The 20,963-nt window shown below is 47.1% G+C and overlaps 1 protein-coding gene across 20 annotated transcripts in view; it reads right to left on the bottom strand.

Annotated features, from left to right (window-relative positions):
• The window catches only part of CADPS2 (calcium dependent secretion activator 2), a 1,612,018-nt gene that overhangs the window by 1,149,879 nt on the left and 441,176 nt on the right, over positions 1 to 20,963 (bottom strand). For all 20 annotated transcript variants that reach the window (XM_029616598.1, XM_029616596.1, XM_029616606.1 and 17 more), the window contains one exon: positions 7,531 to 7,767. In XM_029616598.1, coding sequence (XP_029472458.1) covers positions 7,531 to 7,767 — 237 coding nt within the window. The remainder of the gene's footprint in view (positions 1 to 7,530; positions 7,768 to 20,963) is intronic.

Here is a 20,963-nt window from a genome sequence, read left to right as displayed (position 1 = left end):
TCCTGGGATAACACCTATTACAAGGTAAGCAATTTTGCTTTATCCCAGGACAAGCAGGATGCTAGTCCTCACATATGGGTGATTAGCAAGCTAGAGGCTGAGTCATTTTGCAGTGAAGCAACAGTGAAGTATTGTTGTTGAAATGAATCAGCCGAAGATCACAGCAGGTTGGATGTAGAAGGAGTTGGGATTACACTGGAAACAAGTTCTTTAAGACAGATTGTCCATAGGCTGAATCTTGTCTTCCTTCTTTGTCCAAACAATAGTGAGCTGCAAAGGTGTGAAGAGAACTCCATGTTGCTGCTTTACAAATGTCCAGAATAGGTACAGAGCGAAGGTGTGCTACTGAGGTTGACATCGCTCTGACTGAATGTGCTTTTACTCGCCCTTGGAGAGTAAGGCCTGCTTTTTCATAACAAAATTGTATGCAATCTGCTAGCCAGTTTGACAGAGTATGCTTACCCACTGCTTTACCTGGTTTGTTTGGATCATAGGATACAAACAGCTGATTTGATTTTCTTTGGGCTGTAGTGCGGTTTAAATAGAAGGATAACGCACGTTTACAGTCCAAAGTGTGTAAGGCTCTCTCTCCCTGGTGAGAGTGAGGCCTAGGAAAGAATGTAGGTAAAACTATTGTTTGGTTTAAATGAAATTCCGTGACAACCTTAGGAAGGAATTTTGGATGTGTACGGAGGACTACTCTGTCATGTAGGAACTTTGTAAAAGGTTCGTATGTAACTAGTGCTTGTAGTTCACTGACCCTCCTAGCTGAGGTAATGGCTATGAGAAATACCGTTTTCCAAGTGAGGTATTTAAGGTCACAGGCATTTATGGGTTCAAATGGAGAACGCATAAGCTTGGTTAAAACTACGTTCAGGTCCCATTGAATGCTTGGGGAATGAACTGGAGGTTTAATGTGAGTTAGGCCTCTCATGAATTTACTGACGAGAGGCTGTGTGGAGACAGGCGCATCTCCTAGCTTGTTATGATAAGCTGAGATTGCACTTAAGTGTACTCTTACAGATGACGTCTTAAGACCAGAGTCTGAGAGATGGTAAAGGTAATCTAGTAGCGAGGTAGTGGGGCAAGTGAAAGGATCTAAATCTTTCTGAGTGCACCATAAAGTAAACCTTTTCCATTTGTAGGAATAATTCTTTCTAGTGGAAGGTTTACGTGCAGCTATTAGTACCTGAGATATATTGGTTGAAAGGTTGAATGGTTGTAAGATCAAGCTTTCAACATCCATGCTGTTAGGGATAGGGATTGAAGGTTGGGATGGCGCAACTGTCCCTGTTCCTGAGTTATGAGAGTGGGAGCTACTCCCAGGCGAATTGGATCCCTGACTGAGAGATCTAGCAGTGTGGGGAACCATACTTGTCGAGGCCAATATGGGGCTATGAGTATCATGGTCCCCTTGTCCTGTTGTAGCTTCACTAGTGTTTTGGTTATGAGCGGTATTGGTGGATACGCGTATAACAGGCCTGAGTTCCAATGGCGGGCAAACGCGTCCTTTGGTAAGCTGTTCTGCTGCAAGAGGAGAGAGCAGTAATTGTTCACTTTGTAGTTCAGATGGGACGCAAAGAGATCTATTGATGGTTGACCCCAGCGTTGGAATATCTTGGCTGCCAGGGTCGGGTCTAGAGACCACTCGTGTGGTTGGAAGTGACGACTGAGGCGATCCGCTACTGTGTTGTGGATGCCTGCTAGGTAGGTGGCCCGTAGTAGAATTGAGTGTGCTAGGGCCCAGTCCCATATTTGAGCTGCTTCCTGACAAAGGAGGTACGAGCCTGTACCTCCCTGCTTGCTGATGTACCACATGGCTACTGTGTTGTCCATTTGGATCAGAACAGTCTTGTGTGAAAGGCAGTCCTTGAATGCATATAGAGCATAGCGTATAGCTCGAAGCTCCAGGAAGTTTATCTGAAAGGAGGCTTCTTGCTTTGTCCACTTGCCCTGTGTTTTCAGATGAGCAATGTGCGCTCCCCATCCCAAGGTGGACGCATCTGTAGTTAAAGTCACTTGTGGAACTGGTTGCTGGAAAGGTAGGCCCTTGAGCAAGTTGATTGGTGATGTCCACCAGAGAAGGGAAAACTTCAGATCTGGTATTATCTGAATGTGAGTGGACAGTGGCTGAATGGCTTGAATCCATTGAGATTTGAGTGTCCATTGCATTAGTCGCATGGTCAGTCTGGCCATGGGAGTGACGTGAACTGTTGAGGCCATGTGCCCGTGCAGGGTGAGGCACTGATGAGCTGTGACTGTATATTGATTGCGAATAGAGTGCGCCAGGAGAACGAGCGTTTGAGCTCGGTCTTTTGGAAGAAAGGCCTTTGCTGAGATGGTGTTGAGATCTGCACCTATGAACTGTAACTGGTGAGATGGTGTGAGATGGGATTTGTCGTAATTGATGAGAAATCCCAAGGAGTGAAGCAATCTTATTGTGAGATGGAGAGATGTGACAGCTCCGCTTTGTGTATGACTCTTGATGAGCCAATCATCCAAGTAGGGGAACACATGCACTTTTTGCTTGTGAAGATGTGCCACCGCTACTGCTAGACATTTTGTGAATACTCGAGGTGCTGATGCAAGGCCGAATGGTAGCACTCTGTATTGGAAATGTTGACCTTGTATCAGAAATCGCAGGTACTGTCGATGAGGAGGGAAAATGGGAATGTGAGCATATGCATCTTGAAGATCCAGAGAGCAGAGCCAATCTCCTTTTTGAAGAAGGGGCAGCATGGTGCCTAAGGACACCATCCTGAATTTTTCCTTCTTTAAAAATTTGTTGAGATTTCTGAGGTCCAGGATAGGACGTAGGCCCCCGGTTTTCTTTGGAATGAGGAAATATCGGGAGTAGAATCCTCTGCCCCACTGAGGCCTGGGAACTCTTTCGATGGCCCTGGCATTCAGGAGGGTGGATAATTCTGCTTGCAGGATTGTGTAATGATGAGACACTGTCCAAGACGGAGTAGGGGGATTGTCTCTTGGTACAGTGAGGAAGTCCAAGCGGTACCCTTGAGATATAATTGAGAGTACCCATTGGTCTGTCGTGATGGAGGTCCAAGTTTGAAGATGGTGAGCAACTCGGCCCCCGACAGGTACTTGTGGATAAGGATTTTGGGAATGACTCATGCCCTCTGGTTGTACTTCAAAATCCAGAAGTGGACGCCGCAGGCGGAGGCTGTTGAGGCCTAGCAGGTCTTTGGCGAGGCTGAGACCATTGAGCAGGTCTTTGTTGTCTGGGCCTGGCTGCTGGTGGATAATACCGCCTAGGGCGGTAATATGGCTTTCTTGGTTCCCTTCTTGGAGGCCTCCTTGAAGGTTGATGTACCTCTTGTGGCAGCTGAGACAGCTGTTTGAGGGTTTCTGTGTGGTCTTTGATGGTTGCCACCGCCTCCTTGACTTTATCGCCAAAGAGGTTTTCCCCTAAACAAGGCAGGTCCGCCAAGCGCTCCTGTACCTCTGGTCTCAGCTCTGAAGATTTAAGCCAGGCCCATCTTCTAGCTGTTATTCCAGATGCAGACAATCTGGAGGCTGTCTCGAATGAATCATACGTGGCCCGAACCTCGTGTTTTCCTGCCTCTAGGCCTTTATGTATGAGGGTTTGAAATCCTTCCTGAAGATGGTCAGGTAACTGATGAGACAGGGATTCAACTTGCTTCCATAGGTCACGCTGGTATTGATTCATAAAAAGCTGGTATGAATTTATCCTAGATACCAGCATAGCAGCTTGGAAGATTTTTCGACCAAGATTGTCCAAGAACCTGTTATCCTTTCCAGGAGGTATGGAGGCGTGTTGCTTTAATCTTTTGGCCTTCTTTTGGGCCGACTCAACCACCACTGATTGGTGCGGCAGTTGAGTTTTTTGGAACCCCGGGATGGGTTGCACTAGATAAGTGGCATCCGCCCGCTTATTAACAGCTGCCACCGACCCAGGGTGTTCCCATATCCTGTACATTAATTCTTGTAATACTTCATGAACAGGAATAGCCAGAATTTCCTTGGGAGGATCCACGAATTGAAGCACCTCCAAGGTTTTTTGCCTGCTGTCTACCTCGGAAAGGAGGGAGAAGGGAATTGTCTCAGACATTTCTTTAATAAAGTTGGAAAAAGACAGATCCTCTGGTGGTGACTTTCTTCTATCCTCTGGCGGGGAAGGCTCAGACAGGAGATCTTCATCAGAGGAGAATTCTTGGTCACTAGTATCCAAAGGATGCTCTGATGGCCTAGTAGGCTTAGCTGGAATTTCAGATAGTGGAGTCTGAGGTTTAAGGGGTGGCATGACACCCGAGGGACCTGGTAATGGTTCCTGATTCTCCTCCACATCTACAGGTTGTGGTAAAGATGAGAAGCAATGGATAAGTGAGTCCAGTTTGTCCATTAAGGGTTGAAAAATGGAGTCTTGAGTAGGTATCGACGGTGCCATCGGGGTCGGTGGCCGTAGTGGAATCGATGGTAACCGGGGAATCGGCATTGCTGGAACCGCTGGTTGCGGCCTAGGCAGAACCGGTGATGGAATCGGCGTCATCGAGGAGAGCGGTGATTTCCTCGGCATCGGCATTGAAGGTATTGGTGATGGGACCGGAGATCCTACTATGATCGGTGTCGATGGCAGAACCGGAGTGGGAGGCCGTGGAATCGCCTCGATAAAGGCATCCTTAACCGCTTGACGTATATAACTGTCAAGTTCCGCCCGCATGGATGATGTAAACAGAGCACCCATGGGGGGAGGCGGTGGTGGCGACAGTAGTACGTCCTCAGGGCCCTGAGGAGGTACGATTCCTTCCGCCGGAATCGGCGAGGGTTGGCCTGTCGGTGGCTCGGAAGCCTTACTTTGGAGCCGGGCTTTCTTAACCGGTGTCCCGTCCTCAGTCGATGGCTCGCCGGGTATCGGGGCGGTGGTTGCCGTATGCGGCCTGCGATGCCGATGGCGATGCTTATCTTTTTCGCGCCCTTTTTCGCTGCTCGATGTGGACGCTCTAGACGATGGAGAGGGGGAGGAGAATGGAGCATCTCCTGATTCCCCAGGATGACGTTTTTTCAGGACGACTTTCTTAATCGACCCAGCCGGAGACGATTGTGTGGAACTAGATGGAACAGTAACCAGCTGTATTTTAAACAACTGTTCCATCTTGTCGAGCCTAAGCCGTCGACCTTTCGAGGTCATCGTAGCGCAAAGGGGACAATTTTTTACATCATGGCCTTCTCCAAGGCAGAGGACACAGTCCTGATGAGGGTCTGTGATAGACATATTTCTTGCGCATTTTGGGCATTTTTTGAATCCTGTAGCCATTTTGTGGCCGGACAGCCGTCGACAGCCTTTGACTCAGGTACAAAAATTGTTATAGAAAACGGAACGGATCCGTGAATCAAAAAGAAAAACTTACCCTGATGACTACTGAAGGGAGACCCTGTGCGGCTAAGTTTTTCTAAGTTTCCCATAAGGAAAAATATTGTGGAGAATCCCACAGGACTCCTAAGAACCGCGAGGCTAACTGCTTCGCGGAAAAAAGAAGACTAAAGGGAGACCCCTGTGGCAGGGAATATCATGGCATGCTGGGCATGCTCAGTAGGCACTCTGGTGCCAGTCAAAAGTTTCATAGAAACTTTTACAGAAGTTTTCCGTACATAGGGCTCCATTACTGATGTCACCCCATATGTGAGGACTAGCATCCTGCTTGTCCTGGGATAACTGTAAATGCATTAAAAAAAATTAAAAAGAAAATAAAAGAAACTCAAGAAGAATGGAGTTATCTAACATTTAGGAAACAAGTAAAATTCTGGCTTTTTAAGTTAGCTTTTGAGTCCTGAATGTTTATTATGGGCAGTGAGCTGAGCTATTGAGGAGGAATTGATGGGAGTTAAATTTGAATATTGGATTTTATAACAAGGGTTGCTAATTTTACACTCTAGCATATTATGGGTGTCTTAAATTTGATTTTTTTTTATTGTAACCTGCACAGAGGCCTTAGGAAATTGTGGCATATCAAAAGCAAATAAATAACCAATAGTTCAGTATTCTTGCGCTGCCATGTAGATTTGAATACCTGGGTCAGGTCTTCTGTTCCACAGTTTGGCTAGGATTGGGGATGCTGCAGAGGAAGCAATAACAGCCCCTTGTGGGAAGAGAGTCACAGTTGTCCTTCATTGACTGCATCTAGTAGCCAGATTGCAGGGTTCAAGGAGCCCAAAATATAGTTCCCATTCAAAGACTGCCACTGCAGTGACTGAACAAAACAAGATGGGGGGGAGGGAGATACAAATAGGAGGAACATTTCCAGATAGGAGTAAATAAAAGGTTATGGTGCCTAGCCCTACAGAGTCTAGATCCCAGTGAGCTAAAACCTCAAAGGCGCAAGAATAAATTGTGAGGCCAAAAAATTAAAAAAAAAAAAATTGGGTTTTGGTGTTTCATATGGGCCAAGTATCATCATGGAAAATTGTGTAGTGCATTGTGGGAATTGTTCGGATTATCAGGGCATACAAGACGCTGAGGTAGATTTTAAAAACATACGCGCGCGCGAACAAAAGTACACCAGATTTTATAAGATACGTGCGTAGCCACGCATATCTTATAAAATCTGGGGTTGGCACGCGCAAGGCTGCGCAAAATCGGCAGCCTGCGCGCGCCGAGCCGCGCAGCCTGCCTCCTTTCCCTCCGAGGCCGCTCCGAAATTGGAGCGGCCTCGGAGGGAACTTTCCTTCCGCGTCCCCCCACCTTCCCCTCCCTTCCCCTATCTACCCCACCCCCCAGCCCTACCTAAATCCCCCCCCTTACCTTTGTTGGGCAAGTTACGCCTGCTTCAAGCAGGCGTAACTTGCGCGCGCAGTGCCGGGGGACGCAGGACCGCCCTCCCGGCCCGCTCCCGAACCGTCGCCACGCCCCCGGACCGCCCCCTGCCCCGGACACGCCCCCTCCCGCCCCTTTTACGAAGCCCCAGGATTTACGCGCGCAGAGGTTTTAAAATCTACCCCTTAGCGAGCTAGGGATGGTTGGACTATGAGAAGAAGTTCAGGCATTCTATGGCTATAACCTTTATTTTGCAAATTGGGTTTTGGATTTCTTTGTTGGAATTGCTGTGATTGTTCTGTTAAATTGAAGGAATATTTTTAAAACTCACTTTTCTGCCTGTGGTCTGAGGAGAATGAATTTCTAGGACAGTTTTTCTGGTTGAATAATGCAGCTCTCAGGACTACAGAAGAAAAGACTCTGAAGTCACAGAGGTGCATCATGGAACTGGCAGAGAGAAGGTGGCAAGATGTCTACAAGAATGCTAATCTTAGGTTTAGAAACAAAGCAACTTTAAAAAAAAACCACAAAAAACAGCAGCAGCAGCCCAGCAGGAAACATATTGCAACTTCAGCAAAGGTACATGTAAAATCATTTTACACTGAACATTTCTCCTTTATGGTCCCAGGAATATGTATACAGAAATAATCCATTGTATAAACTATGCAGTACAAAAATTCCAAAAACAAGACTTAAGAAATCAGACCTGTAAAATGACAAAGGATTCTATCACCACTTACCTCTAAAGTAAATGACAGTACCACATCTGATTTTGATAGCTGGATCTCGTTCTCATCCCCAATGTCCAAAAAAGCAGAATTCTGTGATCGCTTTAATTTCTGCAGTTTAAATTCCGGCCCACCTTTGGACACTGGAAGACTTTCTAAATTAGCCATAAGTAAGTTCACCGAAGACCGCAGCTCTTCCATATACATGCTCTCCATTTCTTTCAAAACAAACTTTGGAAATTTTCTTTCCTAGAAAATATGTTATTTAAAAACATACAAGTCACAATTTAGAGTTCATGCATCATAACTTTAAATGGATTCTGATACAGGTAGGGTGCAATTTTTAAACAGCCTGCATAGGCGTAAAGGACACAGGAAGTTTAAACGTGTATCTTCTACAGATTTTCTTTTTCTTAAATGTTTATCAATGCATCATTCAGTTATAGAACAATAAATATTAAATAAAAAAAATCAAAAGATTACATTGTCTAATACAGTTTGAAATCTTATACAAACCAATTGTCCTAACAACAATCACATAAACACAAGACAAGATTACCATACATACATATTCATACCATGCATCCCACAATAAATCATAATATGAAAAAGCCATGTATAAGAAAAACTCTAAAGCACTGCAGGTCACTTCTCAATACTCATCTCACAATAGTGTATATTCCTTGTATAAGTTTTGCATCTAATTCTTCAGTCAGTTTCCAATCTAACCTAGCTCTATACCATTGCTGAACTGGTGGCGGAATCTCCTGTATCTAAAACTGAAGAATTAATAACTTGGCCAGTTATAGTGCTATGTGGACAAATTTAACCATTCCTTTTGCCCCTTTTAAGTTGTAGAAAACCCATGATAAGCCAACTCATAAGGGGTTGAGCCGTTAACAGGCTATCCCCTACTCCCTGGAGGTACACTGAGATGGAACTGAGGTGTACCCATGTGGAGGATGTCTGGGGACCAGAATCTGAAAGGTATCCTCGATAGCCCAATAGAGATGGAGTGGGGCTGGAAAAAGGGGCCAGTACCTTTTTGTGCATATCATTTGGTAGATCTTGCCCATTTTGAATAGTAAGATTTGTGTGTGGAAGGTTTTCGTGAAGCTACAAGTACCTGAGAATATCAGTGAGTCTGTGTTAAGAGATTCACCTGTGAGCAGGCGAATTGGTTCCTGGAGTGATAGGTTGAGAAGTATGGGGAAGCATACTTGTCGAGGCCATCATGGCTATTTTCTAAGTCAACTTAATTAATAGCAGGTAATGGACTTCTCCTCGAAGAACTTATCCAATCAATTTTGAAACACAGCTATACTAACTGCACTAACCACATCCTCTGGCAACAAATTCCAGGGTTTAATTGTGTGTTGAGTGAAAAAGAACCTTCTCCAATTAGTTTTAAATGTGCCACAGGCTAACTTCATGGAGTGCCCCCTAGTCTTTCTATTATCTGAAAGAGTAAATAACCGATTCACATCTACCTGTTCTAGACCTCGTGTGATTTTAAACACCTCTATCATATCCCTCCCTCAGCCGTCTCTTCTCCAAGCTGAAAAGTCCTAACCTTTTTAGTCTTTCCTCATAGGGGAGCTGTTCCATTCCCCTTATCATTTTGGTCGCCCTTCTCTGTACCTTCTCCATCACAATTATATCTTTTTTCAGATGCGGTGACCAGAATTGTACACAGTATTCAAGGTGTGGTCTCACCATGGAGCGATACAGAGGCATTATGACATTTTCCATTTTATTCACCATTCCCTTTCTAATAATAGCCAACATTCTGTTTGCTTTTTTGACTGCCGCAGCACACTGAACTGACGATTTCAATGTGTTATCCACTATGACGCCTAGATCTCTTTCTTGGGTGGTAGCACCTAATATGGAACCTAACATTGTGTAACTATAGCATGGGTTATTTTTCCCTATATGCATCACCTTGCACTTATCCACATTAAATTTCATCTGCCATTTCGATGCCCAATTTTCCAGTTTTGCAAGGTCTTCCTGCAATTTTTCACAATCTGCTTGTGATTTAACTACTCTGAACAATTTTGTATCATCTGCAAATTTGATTACCTCACTCATATTTCTTTCCAGATCTTTATATGTTTCCAGATCTTTATATGTTTGGTATGCCTGTTAGATAAGTGGCCCAGAGATGCAAGGAGTGTGCAAGGGCCCAGGCCCAGAACTGCGCAGCTTCCTGGCAGAGCAGATAAGAGCCTGTGCATCCCTGTGTGTTCGAGTACCACACTGCCACTATGTTGTCTGTCTGTATCCACAAAGTTTTGTGTGAGAGGCAGTGTTGGAAGGCATAAAGGGCATAACATATGGCTCGAAGCTCCAGGAAGCTGATCTGAGACTTTTCATGGAGCGGAGTCGATGAATTTTGGGTTTGAAGTCTGCTGATATGAGCTCTCCAACCAAAGTTGGATGCGACTGTGGCCAAGATCATCTGAGGATTTGGTTACTGACGGACCGACAAGCGCCTGCAGGGAGGGACCCCCTTAACCTGGCGCTTGCCGGCAGGACGACCCCCCACTGTCCATTTTCCCTCCCGGGTGCAACTTACTGTGGCGATCGAGGCGGGCGGGCGCCCCGGCAGGCCAGGAGTCCTTGCAGGGACGGGGTGCCGGGGCATGATGACGTCGCCCCGCAGGTGGGCGGCGACGTCATCACGCCGGCGCGCATCGACGCGAGACCTCGGGCCTCAAATACGGGGCGAGCGCCGGGCCAGGCCTCTTTCGGCTGGCCAGCACTCGCGTTTTCGGACCGGACGGCACCTCGATCGAGCGGCACCCGCGGTTCGTAGAGGCCTAGAGGGCGGGGAACCAGGCGAGCAGCGAACGGGCTGGAACGGGCAGCCACACGAGGACAAGAAGGTCGGGGCGGCTCGGCGGCGGCGGATAAACGGAGGGGATTGCAGGCTGGCGGGAATTTAATAAAATTAAAAAAAAAAAAAAAGAGAGCGCTGCAAGCGTCCGCTGCTGCCCGGGCTCCCAGCACCCGGTGGCCACGTGGCAGGCCCGCGAGAGGGCAGAGGGCAGCCAAGGAGGGGTGCAAACAAAGGATCTTCAGGGCTTCAGTGTCCTCAGCCCAGGCCGGTCCCACACTTGGCGGCCGCTACTTAAGAGCCGCATTTAAAGGCCTGGACTGGAGCTGCCATCGGAAGATTTTCAGGACCCCGCTTCAGAGGACCGCCAGAGGATATCCACTGAGCGCAGATGAACTGTAGCGGGCCCAGCAGCTGGCGACCCACCGCAGCTGAACCGTGAGTACTTTGTTTATCTTTGCCGGGGTCCGGAACCGGGGAGTTGTGAGAATTTTAAAGCGGAGAGTGACTTTTAAAGCTGAGAGTGACTTTTAAAGCTGAGAGAGACTTTTAAAGCGGAGAGAGACTTTTAAAGCTGAGAGAGACTTTTAAAGCGGAGAGACTTTTAAAGCCGGGAGAGACTTTTATTTTTTTTATTTAATCTTTTTTTTATTAAACTTATATAAATCATTACAGAAGATAAAACACAGATAGATCTCCAAATACTTGAAACAAAACACACATTTCAACTTTACAGAAAACGGGAGAGACTTTTAAAGCCGAGAGAGACTTTTAAAGCTGAGAGAGACTTTTACTTCACGGCACCACAAGGATGGCCGGTAAAGGAACAAAGGCAGGCCTGACGACGAGGCAGACAAGGGGGCGGAGCCGGCATCCGAAGGCGGTCGAGCCACGGACAGCGACCCCAGAGAGACCGGATCGCCCCCGGACGGACAGCGCTAAGGCACAAGGAAGGGTGCAAACTCAAGCAGGCAAAGTAAACAAGAAGCAGACCGGGAGAAACGCGAAGGGACCGACTCCGGCGGTGGAAGATGACACGGCGACTGCGACGGCGACCGGGATGGCTGGAGGTTTGACCGGAACGCAGCCAGAGGCAGGCCGATACAATGCGCCACCGTGGGGATGGCCGCGTGGCCTCCGATGGGGCCGTCGGGAGCGGAGGCGTCATCATCAGCGCAGCGAACACAGGAGGGAAGCCCCTACGTTTACAACGCATGGCAAGCGCCGATGTACCCGCCATGGTGGCAGGTCCCACCGCCATGGTACACAGCTCCATCAACCAGCGCAGGTGGACAGACGGACGTGGGAACGAGAGGGGAGACGGCGAAAGACTCAACGCAGGGGAGTAATACAGGCGCGACACCGGAGAGGGAGGCACCCCGGGGAGAGACCAGCAACGTCATCGGTCAGACTCCGGGGGCGCCATGCGAAGTGGAGGACGCACGAGAAGGTTGCGACGACAAGACCGGAAGCCGGGAAGGAAGAACGGCATCGGTTGGAGACACAAAAGGGAAGAGGGCTAAAAGAAAGAGATATGAAAGTGATTCATCGGGGGGATCCTCGGGGGAGGAGTCGGATGAGAGCGAGGAGTCAGTTGGCTCTACGGTCTCTGCAGCACGAGACATGGGGGCCGCCAACGCAGCTGCAGCAGCTCTTCCAAACCTGGCGGAGTTGTGGGAGAGCGTGCCAAGGGCACTGCGGAGCAAAATCAGAAAACGTGAATATATTGATATATTTACAATATTAGAGGGAAGGAAGGAGGCAGCGGAAAAAAGGAAAGGAAAGAAGAAGGAGCAGCAGAAGGGGGCGGAAGTAAAGGTGGCTAGGAACATTACTAATTGGACAAGGGCATTTCTGAGAATGGTTAGTGTCATCGGAAGGGAGGATCCTTCGCAATACGCCCCCATGCTGAGTTATGCTGACTCTTTTTTGGAGGCGTACAAGGAATATCAAGGGTGGTGTTGGTTGAATTACGATGAGAAGTTCAGGGATAGGATGGAGGATAACAAGAGCCTGTCCTGGGCAGCTCAAGACGTGGGATTGTGGCTACGTCAGATGACTAGCAAGGCCATTGAGTCAGGTGCGGCGCGCAAACCTTTTAGGCCATCCAGCGGACAGGCCGGTACGGGTAGTTCTCAGTGGGGCGATAACAGTAACAACAAGGTATGTTGGCGCTTTAATAAGGCAGGATGTACTTTCCAGGATTGTCGGTTCAAGCACATATGTACGGTATGCACGGCACCACACACGGCAGCGAGATGCACAAAAAAGGGGCAGGGGTTTTTAGCCAGGAGTAATAGTAAAGGAAAGCAGTAAAACAGCGAGCAAGGCACCGTCCCCTGTGCGGCTATCCGCCATGGGGACATGGTTGGATAGATACCCAAGGCAAAGGGAGGCAAAACAGTTGCGGGATGGTTTCGAGTACGGTTTTAGGATTCCTTTCCAGGGCAGGATCACGGACACGGGTTACACTAATTCATCTTCGGTAGTTAGACAAGCAGACATAGTGCAGAAAAAGGTAGATAGGGAGATTGAGTTGGGCAGGATGGCGGGACCCTTTGCGGACCCTCCATTCGATAACATGATGCTGTCACCTCTGGCAGTTGTACCAAAAAAGGAACGGGGTGAGTTCAGGCTCATACAGAACCTATCTTACCCTCCGGGGCGTTCGGTGAACGATGGTTTGCCGGAGGAGGCGTGTACAGTGCAATACGCCTCATTTGACCAGGCGGTAGCATTGGTGAGGCGTTGCGGGGAAGGTGCGTTGATGGCGAAAGCAGATAACAAATCGGCATTCCGATTGCTCCCGGTACACCCCGACAACTTCCCCATTCTAGGCTTTCACTTCCAGGGGTCATATTACTTTGACAAATGCATGCCGATGGGGTGCTCCGTTTCATGTGCATACTTCGAAATGTTTAGTACGTTTTTGCATTGGGTGTTACAACAGAGGGCGGGGAACGCAAATGTGGCGTATTACCTCGACGATATTTTATTCGTGGGACCAGCTCATGCGGACACTTGTGCTAAAACCTTGTCAGCATTTCAAGAGATGGCTGAGGAATTCGGGGTTCCTTTGGCCGGGGAGAAAACGGAGGGCCCAGTGACTACCTTATCGTTTTTGGGGATCGAGCTGGACACGCAGGCCATGACATCGCGGCTGCCACTCGACAAGTTACACAAGTTAAGGGGCATGCTCAGGCGGGCATTGACGTGCAGAAAATTAACGTTGGTGGCCATTCAGTCCATAATAGGAAGTTTAAACTTTGCCTGCCGGGTGAGTCCGATGGGGCGGGCATTCCTGAGGCGTTTGGCGGACGTCACCAGGGGGGTAAAGAACCCGAGGCATCACATTAGAATTACACGGCCGATAAAGAAGGATATGGGAATGTGGTTGGAATTCCTGGATAACTTTAATGGGATTTCAATGTGGCAGGATGATGCAGTGTCGAACCACGATCTGGACATACACACAGATGCATCGGGAGGATGGGGTTTCGGGGCTTACTGCCAGGGCGCATGGTGTGCCGCACCATGGCCGCCCGAATGGGTACAGAGCGGGTTGGTAAAGAACATCACATTCCTCGAGCTCTTCCCGATATTGGTGGCTATTACGGTCTGGGCGCATAAGTTGCGCAACAAAAAGATAGTATTCTGGTGTGACAATTTGGCAGTCGTGACAGTCATTAACAGGCAAGCGGCGCGATGCTCCAAAGTGGCGGAACTGTTAAGGGAGGTGGTATTACAGGGCTTACGACTTAACACAACAATACGAGCCAGGCACGTGCCAGGCATTCATAATCAGGTGGCAGACGCGCTATCCCGAGCTAAGTGGGATCTAGTTCATCAACAGGTCCTAGAGGCAGACGTCAAGGGAGCCCCCATACCGAACCGGCTATGGCTGATTTGAATGTAACAGAATGGGGGCTGCTGAAGGCATCCGTTCCTCCAGCGACATGGAAGGCCTACTGCAAGGGGTTTACCAGAGTACAGGCTTTCTTACGCGAGCAGGGCTGGCAAGGGGGTAGGATAGAGGGTAGGCACATAGAGCGATTCGTGGCATGGGCAAAGGAGGAGGGCTTATCCAGGGGATCGACAGTAAATCAACTGGCGGATTTCGCTTTCTTCACGAAGGCGCAAGGCTTGGGAGATCCACTGGACAACTTCATGGTTAAGAAGTTGCTGGCAGGCTGGGCCAGGACAGTAGCCTTGAAGGGGGACAGGAGGCGGCCATTAACCCATGAGATATTGGTACGCTTATGGCACGCAGCCGCGCAGGTTTGTTCAGACAGATTTGAGGTGGTATTGTTCAGGGCCGCTTTCTCCATTGCATTCTTCGCGGCATTAAGAGTCAGCGAATTGGTAGCAGCATCCAAAAAGGACTTGGGAAATGACGGCATATTATTCCACAATGTATTCGTGGAGGACCAAGCAATCAGGATAAGGGTACACAAGTCAAAAACCGATCAGAGGGCGAAGGGAGTGGAAATAAGGTTGGCCCAGGTGACGTCACAGGTGACATGCCCAGTAGGGAACGTGTTAAATCTCCTGCAAATCAGACCAAAAGGGGGCACCCATATATTAATTCACCAGGACGGGGTACCGCTGACTAAATTTCAATTTGCGGCAGTGCTGCGCAAGGGATTGGACACCATAGGGCTAAACCCGGGGGAGTATGGTACCCATTCGTTTAGGATTGGGGCTGCGACGAGCGCAACACAGGCGGGTTTATCTATGGAGGTCATACAAAAGATCGGAAGGTGGCAATCGGCGGCGGCCAAGCGATACGTAAGGCCGGGGGCTGCTCAAATGGGTCACTAATCATGCAATTCATATCTCACCCGCAGGTCGGTGCATACGGAGAAAGACAGTATGGGTAATGGGACACTCCTTCGTACATTGGGCGGCCAAGAGGGCCCGGGAGAGGACATACGGAGCGCACTTGGGCTTGGCACCAAGGGGAATCTCCCTGGCATGGATGGGAATCCGTGGAATGCGATGGGAACAACTGATCCCGGAGGTACAAAACAGCCTGCGTACCCGCCAGAAGCCAGATGCCATAGTCATACATTTAGGGGACAACGACCTAGGGGGGGGAAGACAGCTAAGCAGCTCATAGACAGTATAAAAAGGGATCTGGAGGAGATTCGGGAATTGGCAAGGGGCACAATCTTAATATGGTCCGAAATCATACCCAGGCTAAAATGACAGGGTGACAGATTATGGGCCAGGGGGCGGAAGAAGGTAAACAGGCAGATAGAGGTATGGGCTCAGACTACGGCTATAGTTACCATACGGCACGAATGGGCAGACGAGCCCTGCCTGGGTTGTATAGGCCGGACCTGATTCACTTATCGGATGTGGGGTACGACTTATTTAATAATGCGATACAGGAGGCGCTAGAGCGCGCGCTGACCAGTTGGGGGCCGCAGTAGAGGTGTTGGGGGGCCCGGGACAAGTGTAACACTATCCCGGCCTGGTGGTGGGGGTACCCGAGTCAGTGGGCCAGGAGGGGCCCGGAGGACACGGTGGACAAACCGGGGTCCTAGAGGAAGGAGAAGTGCTTAGAGGTGGGCGTGGGCTGCCCGGGGGATGGCCCCTTGGCTTGGACATGGCGGGGTGCCGGGAAGATCGTGTGGCGTACTGGCTAAAATGGCGGACACCGGTACGAAGCCCGGTTTTGGTAATATTTGATTGACGCACTAATACTCGGGTACCAAAAGTTTGGTTTTATGTTAATCATTAATAAAAGCTGCGGCCTGTTTTCACCAATCATGGTATATGTTTGATTAATGTGTGCTTATCCGATAAGAGGAAGGGGGGGGAGGACACGGGAGTGCAAGCTGCCAATGTTATGACGGATCGACAAGCGCCTGCGGGGAGGGACCCCCTTAACCTGGCGCTTGCCGGCGGGACGACCCCCCACTGTCCATTTTCCCTCCCGGGTGCAACTTACTGCGGCGACCGAGGCGGGCGGGCGCCCCGGCAGGCCAGGAGTCCTTGCAGGGACGGGGCGCCGGGGCGTGATGACGTCGCCCCGCAGGTGGGCGGCGACGTCATCACGCCGGCGCGCATTGACGCGAGACCTCGGGCCTCAAATACGGGGCGAGCGCCGGGCCAGGCCTCTTTCGGCTGGCCGGCGCTCGCGTTTTCCACCCACCCACCCAACAGGGAGCACGAGGGAGGGAAGGGAAGGCACAGAAATAGGAACAGTAGTGACAGATAGGCTGAAATCAATGTTAGCAAGAAATTTGCCAGTTAAAAAATTTTGTCGCAGCGGGGGTACCCGAGTCAGTGGGCCAGGAGGGGCCCGGAGGACACGGTGGACAAACCGGGGTCCTAGAGGAAGGAGAAGTGCGTAGAGGTGGGCATGGGCTGCCCGGGGGATGGCCCCTTGGCTTGGACATGGCGGGGGGCCGGGAAGATCGTGTGGCGTACTGGCTAAAATGGCGGACACCGGTACGAAGCCCGGTTTTGGTAATATTTGATTGACGCACTAATACTCGGGTACCAAAAGTTTGGTTTCATGTTAATCATTAATAAAAGCTGCGGCCTGTTTTCACCAATCATGGTATATGTGTGATTAATGTGTGCTTATCCGATAAGAGGAAGGGGGGGGAGGACACGGGAGTGCAAGCTGCCAATGTTATGGATCGTGATATGGATCAGGGAAGAAAGTGGTTGAACGGCTTAGAGCAGGGGTGGGCAATTCCGGTCCTCGAGGGCTGCAAACCAGTCGGATTTTCAGGATATCCTTAATGAATATGCATGAGAGAGACCTGCATACACACTGCCTCAGTTGTATGCAAATCTATTTAATGCATATTCATTAGGGGTATCCTGAAAACCCGACTGGTTTGCAGCCCTCAAGGACCGGACTTGCCCACCCCTGGCTTAGAGCTACTGAAATTTTAAAATCCACTGAGTTTTTCTCATGGCTAGTCTGGCCATAGGAGTGACGTGGATCATGGAAACCATGTGGCCCAGCAATGGAAGAATTGATGGGCTAAGGCTATGTTGCATGCGTGCAGAGATGTGGACAATTTGATAGGACGTCTGTGCGATTGTTGGGCAGGAAGGCCGTAGCGACTGTAGTGCCCAGATCTGCTCCATATGGGATTTATGGTAGTTGATCAGAAATCCCAGCCAAATTTAGTAGATTTATAGTGAGCTCCTTGTTTGGATTGACACCTTATTAGGCAGTCGTCCAGGTAAGGAAAACGTGTGAATGCTGTTGTTCTTTGTAGATGAGCAGCAGTCACTGCTAGGCATTTGGTGAAATACACAAGTTGTTGAAGCTAGTTCGAATGGCAGAACTTGGTATTGAAAATGTTGTTGACTCTCTATGAAGCATATAGAAAGTCCAGAGAATAGAGGCAACCCCCTTGACGCAGAAAGGAAAGCATGGTGCCGAGAGACACCGTTTTGAACTTTTCTTTCTGAAGAAATTTGTTGAGATTTCTGAGGTCCAGGATGGGCGGAGGTCGCCTGTTTCCTTTGAAAGTAGGAAATAGCGGGATTAAAATCCTCTGCCTTGTGAAGAGATTTAGATTATTTGTTAATTGCCTCTTTAAGAAAATACTACCTCATGTTAACAAGTAACTGGAATAACAAGGCTTGAAGAGAAAATATTCTGCCCAGAGACAGAACAACCGAGGCTGAGAATGGCACGGGAGTATAGAGTGAATTCCTGATAGGAAAGGTGCCAATAAAGTTATAAAGAAACAAAACAAAGTACTGAGTAAGCAGAATGTGAGAAGCGCATGAAGGAAAATTACCAGGAAACGTAAGGGATGAGAGAAGGGAGGGGAAAGCATATGAGCCATGTTTAACAGTAGGGTATAAAAATCTAAGGCAAATTTAAAACGTTGAGTAAATTGGCGTTGCTCACAAAACAGTACATTCTGTAAGATGGGCTCCATTTACTTCATAAGGAAACACAATCTGATTCCTTATCTTTTCCACTAATTTAATTTGGTATGCATGTATGAAATAAACAGATCCTGCCAGCTTTTATAAGATCTTTAAGCTATTTAATAAATGTTACGTTTTGAAACTGAAAGTCTGTCTCATCACTGCCTATCACTGGGAAGGAAGCCAGGCAGGGGTAAGTTTCAAGGTTTTTAACATTTTGGTGGAGAATGCAGGCACCGTATCCTTTCGGCAATGTATTCTTTCAGCATTGTATTCTTTCTTGCTGTTTCTAATCTGTTCTATACTTTACTTTGCTTTTCTTAATCAAGATTATAATTTAGAGATATAAGGCTGAGATATTTCTTTGGTTACCAGCCATATAAACCGAGAGGTATGGTTCTCGGGATGTAATCACGGGAGATAAAGACCCCCGGATGAAAGTAAACATGGGAGATAAGGACCCTGGATGATCATTTCTTAGTAACCCCTGGATGAGATTGAGTAAGCGAAGAAAGAGCATGCACCATCAAAAATAGGGGTATTTTATTTTTATTTACATTTATTGTAGCCTGAATTTGGCAATTTGTCTTTTCTAGGGCATGCTGAGTTTACGTTCATTATGTTACAAGGTATAGGATTCCCCAGTCCCCTAGCATTTGTGAATTATTCCCACATAAAGTTAAAAGCATTACTAAGCATTGTAAGAAATGGGCAGTATGGGTGGCACGCTGGCCTGAGGACGGCAGCTTTTACATAACTGATGTAATTCATTAAGCATAAAAAGACAGAAAAATCCTTGACACGAGATTTGTTTTATTTTAACGTTTATGGTTATTCGGGGGCGTAAAATAGGCACCAGATTAGATTCGTTCCACACTCCCCTCCCCCTTATGAGAGCAAGGAAACAGGAGTCGCTTTCAAGGCTCCTGATAAACAGGAACAGCTTCTGACTCGTGCTGCAGGTTATCAGCCATTGTACCCTGATTTGAAACAGGAAGATTCATTACACAAGAATAGTACAGACACAAATCAGGATTTAACCCCTTGTTAGGCTATAGTACAGGGAATCTTCATTTACAGCCTTGGACTACTTGTTTTTGTTTTTATAGTTTGTAAAAAGATTTGTATTGTATGTTGTCCATAGTAAGCTAGTTTTGTTTGAAGACTAGTTTTCAGCCCCTGTCTCTTATAACAGTTGTTAGTCATTTGCCTGTATAGAATTAACTGTGTTGGAGATTAACAGGTATGAGACACTGGTTTGAATTTGTTTATACAGAGATCTGATAGAGATAAGATTCCTTTTTACTTTTCTGCTTTAATATATTAAAAATCATGTGGTTAGAACAGACTAGGATTTCTTTCTCTAGGTAAAACATTCACAGTATTTTCTTTAGTAAATGAAAACGTCTTCCCAGATGATTAGACTTAAAAAGAAAATGTTTCTACTATTTGCCTTTATTTTTGGATATTATCTATTGGCATTCCTGCTTTTCACTATAGAATTGTGATACATGTTTGTGCAAAATGTGTTCATCTGAAGCTATTTTCATATAATAATTAGATTTCAAAAGGCTTTGATTATTTAATTTATTATCAGAAAATGATATATTGTTTCAGAATCCTTAAGGGAGTTAATTACTAGTGGTAAAGTTTAAAACTTGAAAGGACACAGGCAGTTAAGGGTTAACAACAGAGACAATTAGCAGCAGTGAGAAAGGGGGTCCAGTGAGCGTGAGAATGCAGGAAAATGTTGTCCAGAAAGAAAAAAAAAAACTCCACTCAATAAATTAATCTTTCGGTTTGGAGACACACTGGTGAGGAATTTGAACATATAAAGAAGAGGAATAACCTTGATTTAGCAAGAATGTTTAATTTCATTTACAGTGAATAAAAACTATTACTGAAAGTTTTTTGAAGATGAGCGTAAGTGAATCTTATAGAGTAGGTTATAGCATGGTGATGTTATTCAATGTTGAAGCAAGTTAGTTAAAGAGTATGTTATATCCTAATGATGCCAGATCATATCCCTGTTTTTCTAAGTGTCTGTAATAAGAGTTAATCACACAAATATAAATCCTGGCCAGTATTAAATGACTACTGAGAGAATTAAGGCTGTTTTGAAAGTACAGCATTCCTTGGCATGGCATCATTGGTGGGGAATGATCTCAGCAATCAGGGTTCTGACTATTAAAAAGTTTCCAAAGATTTGGTTATCACACAGACACACTTAAAGCACCCCCCCCTCCCCCAGGCCCTTTTTTGCAAATCCAAATTGATTTTACCAAATTGTATATGAATTGCCTTTATGTCAAAATTACATGTATGCACTAACAATGATTTGCTGTTTCTTTTTTTTTTATTTTTTTTATTTTTAATGCGTTTTAAACAAGAAAAATTTTTTCATACAATATGTTACTAAAAGTACAGCCTAAAAAAAAAAAAGCAAACCCCCGTTATAAAGTATTGGGAGATCCAAGATGATATACAATGAGCAAATCAGAAGCATATATATAACTAGGCATTAAGTAGGTTATGAAGCGCTTACAATCATAATCCCTAATCAGGTCTAAGTGATACAGGTAATTTTGCTTCAAGAAATTTACGCAGTTCAAGCAGCTCTAAAAACACAAACCTATCGTTCTGGAATTTTACAACACATTTACTGGGGTAATAAATCTGTGCTCCGAGG

Source organism: Rhinatrema bivittatum, chromosome 9 (assembly GCF_901001135.1).
Source record: "Rhinatrema bivittatum chromosome 9, aRhiBiv1.1, whole genome shotgun sequence".
NCBI classification, from domain to species: domain Eukaryota; kingdom Metazoa; phylum Chordata; class Amphibia; order Gymnophiona; family Rhinatrematidae; genus Rhinatrema; species Rhinatrema bivittatum.
This window is presented reverse-complemented; position numbering and strand designations above follow the sequence as displayed.